This window comes from Panthera uncia, chromosome D1 (assembly GCF_023721935.1).
Source record: "Panthera uncia isolate 11264 chromosome D1, Puncia_PCG_1.0, whole genome shotgun sequence".
NCBI lineage: Eukaryota > Metazoa > Chordata > Mammalia > Carnivora > Felidae > Panthera > Panthera uncia.
In genome coordinates this window covers 9,073,085-9,079,913 of record NC_064808.1, presented here as the reverse complement: position 1 = coordinate 9,079,913, position 6,829 = coordinate 9,073,085, and the positions used below count along the sequence as shown (strand labels likewise).

At 52.2% G+C, this 6,829-nt stretch overlaps 1 protein-coding gene across 5 annotated transcripts in view; it reads right to left on the bottom strand.

The window, feature by feature from the left end:
• Positions 1-2,602: 2,602 nt before the first annotated feature.
• The window catches only part of DDB1 (damage specific DNA binding protein 1), a 29,719-nt gene continuing 25,492 nt past the window's right edge, over positions 2,603-6,829 (bottom strand). For all 5 annotated transcript variants that reach the window (XM_049645126.1, XM_049645134.1, XM_049645153.1 and 2 more), the window contains 5 exons: positions 6,525-6,634; positions 6,079-6,248; positions 5,777-5,879; positions 4,009-4,132; positions 2,603-3,419 (listed from right to left, as the gene is read on the bottom strand). In XM_049645126.1, the coding sequence (XP_049501083.1) occupies positions 3,336-3,419; positions 4,009-4,132; positions 5,777-5,879; positions 6,079-6,248; positions 6,525-6,634 (591 nt within the window). In that variant the 3' untranslated portion in view covers positions 2,603-3,335. The remainder of the gene's footprint in view (positions 3,420-4,008; positions 4,133-5,776; positions 5,880-6,078; positions 6,249-6,524; positions 6,635-6,829) is intronic.

Below are 6,829 nucleotides of genomic sequence, written 5' to 3'. Positions count from 1 at the left end.
ATCTAAGCAACAAATTCTCAGCGAGTAGGTCACCAAAATTCTGTATCGTAAGATGAGTGTGACTTTCCTATTTATACCCATTCTGAGTCCCAAGGAACCTCAGGCATCTTTCCTTTTTGCCTCAGAACATCCACAGGTGCACTTTCTCCCTGTGCCTCATACTGCATTCCTGTTACTTTTAAAAAAGGGTTCTGGTGTCCACATAGTCGAGAACCCAGCCCTGAATTATTCAAGAGTAAGAATAAACCCAAACCTTTCCTTCACTTGAGCCCCCCCCCCCGCCCCCCCCCAATCTAGTACACCACTGCCCTTAATCATTCCTACTTGGCCACCACTCACACAGGTGCTCCTTTTTCCTGGTCTCAGGAGCTACCCACAAGTTCTCAACACATTTACACAAGACAAAAATTCCCTTGCACACACCTGTACCCACCTCGTGCCATCCTCTCCCACGCTCCAGCGCGACTCAGCTGCCTCCTTCCTATACTCTGCTACTCTCTGTCCCCTCCGCCACCGGCTCACCCCTGGAACTACAGCAGGGTTTGCTCCATATTGGTCAGTGAGCAGCTGGACAGTTGACCTGCAGCTTTGTGCTTGAAGCAAATCCTCATTTTCCCCTCAAGAGGAGCCCAGGATGTTTAAGACATGGTAAATTCCAAAATTTACTCATTCCTCGGTGAGTTCCAAAAGAAACCACTTTCTCAACAGCCCCGGGCATTTCTTTCCTTTCCCCCAGTTCCTTTTGGACCTTAGGGCATTCACCTTGCTCCTCTTATCCTCAGTTCGCTTCTTTCCTTTGGTGTTTTGCTACTTTCTTTTGTCTTTTGGTTTGTTAGATCTCGAGGCTTCTCAGAGTTTGGACTCTGAGAGCCTCGAATTTAATATTGTTCGTCTCCAAGGACTAGTTTAGGCATACCCCTTCGTCACAGCTCCTCCGTGTTTCCTCCCCACTTCTGTGGCCTGTGGCTTCTCCGTAACAAAAGGGACCCTCCACTGAGGGCGGAGGATCCAAGTTGTTGTTGGCTGCAGAAAGGCGGCCTCTGGCTTGTGACCCTTCCAAATGGTCATGTGATGAGTCAGTGTTTCTATTATTCTCCCAAAGGTCCCTTCGTGCAGAGGCCTGGGGTGAGTAGCTCATCGGCGCCTACATGGAAAGGAGCCACTCCAGCTGGCTGTAGCAAAGCTCCAAGGGCAACCTTTCACCCCTCGAGAGGTGATTAATCGTTTTTAAGAGGGGTTGTGGGAGTGTGGCGGGAGAACGTCAGTTTCCAAAGGATTGCTGGAATTCAATCCAGAGTGAATATACCCAAGATTATAGCAAACAAAACAAAACTGCAAGGACTCCACAGCTCCCAAAGTCTAGACTGAAGCCACTGATACGAAAGAACCTTCTTACTCAAGGTAGCAGGTCTCCGCGGCTGCAGGTCAGACCACGAAAAAGGACCGGAATAATCCTCCCACCACAGCCTCTTTCTCACCTCCGCACCTTAGAGTCAATCCTCCATCTAGGATTAAATTTTTAAAATAATCACAATCTGGAGACCGTTGCTTGCCTGCCTCATTAAAGCTGGTCTCTGGCATGGGGGCAGGCCTTTTCAATTCAAACCATGACTTGAAGAATTCAAATCACAGTGTTGAGTTTCAAGTTCAAACTGTGGGTTTTTTTGAGAGATGCTGATTACTTTTTCCCTTAAGACCCTTACTCCCCACCCTCAGAAATCCCAGAAGAGGAAGGGGAATAGAACAGTAAAGAAACACATGGAATGCCTCCTAGGAAAGGAGACTTACTCCCAAAGACCCCCAAAGCGGAGATGCTTCCTTGCCCTTTCTCTTTTAAGCTAGAATCTCCCAAAACCACAGTTTGAACTTGAAACCACAATTTTCCTGACACTGTATCAAAGGCTGGTCTTAAAGGAGCCTGCCAATATGCCCAGGATCAACCCTCCTCTCCACTGTTGGGACAGAGCAGCCTTTATTCCCACTGGATCACTGGTGGAAATGTGGGCCCAGACACTGTGACCCACTGAGCCAAAAGAAGACAGGCTCTGTTTGCTGGACAGAAGGGTGAACCCCAAACGTGTCCTACTCCTGTATTCTCAAACCCAAGGCGCCAAAGGTTTACCTGATTAAACCAGAGGAAATAAAATCAGACTCCAAAGGGCATGTGGCAACAGGAAGCTGGGAGGTGCATGAGGAGCTCCTTGCCCTGGAGCAGCGCCTGGGGGCTGCTTGGCTGGACGCTGTACACGTGTCTAAAATGACACCAGGAAAGGGAGCCCCCAGGAGCAACCCCCAGGCCCAGCAGGTTACTAACAGAGGCGACTGGGAATCAAATGGTGACTACAGGGTCAAGAGCAATCAAAGGCCACTGAATTTTGAAGACCTAACTCCCGTTATCCTTGGGATCCCACCAAAAACAATCACATGGCAAAGAAGGCGCAGCTGTCGTTTCCCTCCTTGGGAACCGCTGTTGCAGCAGCAAAGGCAAGTGACTACAGCAGCTGCCGTGAAGGAAGGAAAGGACTTTACACTGAACCGGTGCAGTGTGACCGGGTTGATGCTGGGGAGCTGGGCAACCAGAAGGAAAGCGGAAGCAAATGGATCTTTCTTCTTAGATTCTACTTTATTTGGTAAAACTCGGAAACTAACAACCACTTCACGGCCCCTGACCTTCTTCCCTCTGAAGAAGGCAGTTCCCCAGAGACAAAAAAGGCTGTGGCTTGGGTAACACCCACCATCTCCAGGTTTCAGACTCAGAGCAGCTCATGGCCTGGTGGTCAGGCCTCCAGACCCAAAGCTCTCAGGCAATAGAGAAAGCAAAAGGAAGCTCTCACTTCAGAGACAATGACCCGTCCCACCCCCTTCCCCCCTACCCACAGCCTCCCCACACCCCAACCTAAATAAAAAGATAGCAGAGGACAATGCATGAGTGTGATACACACACACACACATACACACACACATACACACACACACACACACACGCACACACACACAGAGCTTCTTTTCAGCCCAAGAGCTGCAAAATCCCTCCCTGGAAGGACAACCGGCAACACCAATCAAGCCTTGGTGGTCCAAAGCGATGGCTGGAATCATCTGAGACTGGTAAACATCCAGGGAGAAAATACTTCACCTTCAACCCCGTTCCCAGGTCTCCAGTGAACTGGTTTTAGTTCAAAGAAATCCCCATTTCCACACAGGTAGACTGTGGCCTCTGGGACAGCTGGCTTAGGGGAAGGTTTCCCCTGGCCGAGAAGACAGTGGTGGGGGAGGGGAGCAGGGCAGGAGAGCAAAGCCTTCAGGGAGGGTCTGGGAAAGGGGACCCCAGCCCTTGGCTAATGGATCCGCGTCAGCTCCTCCACAACCTTGATCAGGTCGTCGGCGGTGGCCTCTCGCTTCATTCCGCTGCCATCATCGTACTGCAATGAGGAAAGGGGAGGACTGTGAGGGCCACTGGGGTGCTCTCTCACCCCAGGGAGGGGGAAAGGACAGTCACAGCGAGAAGCACCTGTCGGCAGTATTGCCGTGGCAGGGAAGGAGGTCTCATCGGAAACCCACACCTCTCCTTAAAGGTACAAGTCAGCAAGGTCTCCTGACAGCAAAGCTGGTTCGAAGGCCACCACCTGGCATACATTTCTCTCCCTTCCAGAATGTACCCCAGAGGCACCATCTCCAGTGAACAATACCCCAAAACTCTGCACTGTGGCAAGGTCTCTTCCCTATAGGATCCTGACCCTGCCTCCCATCTGTGGGTTGCCAGAGATCTGCACATGCCCGAATATGCCCTCACTCCTGGAGGTCACACAGGTGAAGTTCCTCGTACAGTGCCATGACCCTCAGCCACATCCCCTTGCCCTGCGACTCCACCTTCCCACACGGGTAGGAAACTACTTAGAAAGAGCCGCTGGTACTTGGGGGTGGAGGCAGGAGACACCGGCACTCTGGTGTCTCCAGCACGCCTGGCCCCGCCATGGACTTGGGTCACAGTCCAAACACCGCACAGCTCACCTGTAGGTTTGCCACGACCTCCTGCATCTTGGGCCGGCTGATGTCTAGGAAACTCTCAATCAAGTCTCCATCAATGAAGCCTGTGGCCGGTTCTGTCTTTCGCTCAGTATGAAAGGATCTCCAGGTGGACAGGTGAGTTAAGGAACATGCAATTATCTGCAAACAGCCTTACTCTCAGTCATCCCCGCCTCTGCCCAACACCACAATCTAAAGCGAGCACCAGGATGAGAACAAGAAATGTTTGCTCTTTAGACAGTTTTGGAACTGAAAGGCCTTAGATAAAATTATCACCTGATCCAAATATTCTCTAGTAGAGTGATCTTCAAAATGTTTTTAAAACATATCAAGGGCACCTGGGTGGCTCAGTCAGTTAAGCATCCAACTCTTGATTTCAGCTTAGGTCATGTTCTCACAGTTCATGAGATCGAGCCCCATGTCGGGCTCTGTGCTGACAGTGCGGACCCTGCTTGGGATTCTGTCTCTCATTCTGTCTGTCTGTCTCTCTCAAAATAAATGAACATTAAAAAAATACTTTAAGAAAACTACAGATCAGACCCTCTCCTTAGCACAGAGCCTGGCCACATACGGACGTTTTCCACAAGCACTCCAGGTAGTCCGAAGTGCACACCCGGGAAGAACCAGGCTTCTAAGTGTAACCTTGATCTACACAGATGAATAAACTGAGGCTTAGTGGGAGAAGAAGCATGCCAAAAGCCCTGCTGGGTAGCAAAAGCTGACACACCAGCCCATCGCCTCTGTCGCAGGTAAGAGCTGGGCCGTCCTGCCTTGGAATGGGCCCAGAGCCCTCCCGCCCTCCTGCCTGGGGAGGGCTCTTTCTATCTCCAGGAATAAGCAAATGTCCAGCAGTACTTGGATCCTGGGTGTCACAGGGGCCTGATCCCTGGGCTTCTGGAGCTTTCGGCTTCTTCACTTTTCCCCTCTTCTCCCACCAGCCTCTCCCACAAGAGTTCTCAGACCCTGCTGTCCCCAACAAGATTTCTGAAAGCACATTCCTACGTGGTCATCTAAATTTCCTGTTTGACATGCAAGGTCAGAAAGACCAAAGGCATATTTCAAGGACACAAATAATACATTTCTAAAATGAACCAGGTAAGCTGGGTGATAAGTACATGGGGAGTCACTATACTATTCTCTCTGCTACCGTGTGTTTGAATTTTTCCAGAAGTATATTAAGCACACACACACACACACACTGGGGTGCCTGGGTGGCTCAGTCTGCTAAGCATCTGACTTGATTTAGGCTCAGGTCATACTCTCACGAATATCTGAGATCAAGCCCTGCATCAGGCTCTGTGCTGACAGTGGGGAGCCTGCTCAGCTCTCTCTCTGCCCCCTCCCCATGCTTGCTTGCTCAAAACAAACAGACATTAAAAACAAAACAAAACAAAACAAAACAGGGGCGCCTGGGTGGCGCAATCGGTTAAGCGTCCGACTTCAGCCAGGTCACGATCTCGCGGTCCGTGAGTTCGAGCCCCGCGTCAGGCTCTGGGCTGATGGCTCGGAGCCTGGAGCCTGTTTCTGATTCTGTGTCTCCCTCTCTCTCTGCCCCTCCCCCGTTCATGCTCAGTCTCTCTCTGTCCCAAAAATAAATAAAAAACGTTGAAAAACAAAACAAAACAAAATCCACAAAAGTCCATTCCCCATGGGAAGCTAGTCAAGACAGTTCCTAAACAGCAGCAGTTTCCAGAAGCAGCCTAGGGTAATGCAGCTGTCTACCTGTGCTGGGACACGCCCCTGGAAAGGATATAAAGAGTGCTCGATCTTGCCCACACTTTTGATGACTTTATTGAGTCGATTCTGCATGTCCAACAGCAGGTTGTACCAGCTCTCGGACAGCGAGGTCACCAGCCCTGGAGAAGCAAAGGGAGCCGTGAGCCGCAGAGCCCGCGGCACGCTTCCTCCTCCGAGGGCAGCCCGGGGAAGCCGCACGAGGAGAGCCGAGCTTGCGGCGGCCTCTGCTAGCGGACGCCTTGGCAGCGGCCCACCGCCGTCCGCGTCCCTCCGAACGGGGGTCCGTGCTGCAGCGCGCCCTGCAGGCGCCCGCCTTACCAATCATGCCGTTGACTGTGCCGAAGAGCACCGAGCCCTGCGTGGGCGTGGAAGTCTCGCCCAGGTTCTGCATGACCAGAGAGCCGTGGCAGAAGACGTTGACGAACTCGCCCAGGTGGAAGAGACCGACCTCCTGGAGGTGCTGGCGCTCCTCGTCGGTAGTGGCAGCGCTGAAAGACAGCGTGAGAAACTCGCTCCCTGCACCTCCCGTCCCCGCCACGGACCACACGCACGGGACACCATATGCTCCGCGTCCCTGGTGAGCCCACGCACGCCCCAGCGGAGGAGGCGGCCTGGAGACACCGACTGCTGTGGCTCTGACTCCCTCGTGGAAGAACTCTACCTCAATGAGGAGGCGCACTGACACCGAAAAAGGACCTGACGTCTTCATCCACCACTCGGGGGCCCTGCCCCCCGCCCCGCCGTCCCCAAAGCTGGTCACTCACCTATCCTTTTGACACACAAACAAGTTAAAAGCATTTTCAGCCCCCAGGAAATTGTCGTCATCCAAGATTTCGACAGCACTCATCCAGTTAGGATTGAAGTCTCGAGCAATCTTCAAATAGTAAGGTACAACAAGAAAATATAATCAGCAGTGTGTAACAGAAGCGAGTTCTCCGACTGGTCTTTTGGCCAGAGGCCAAGAGCCCGCCCCGCGGAAGAGATGGCCCTGTGTTTAACGACTGCCGCTCTACAGAGATGCTACCCCCATCTCCGGCCAGTGCATCCCAGCTGGTTGCACCTGAATGGG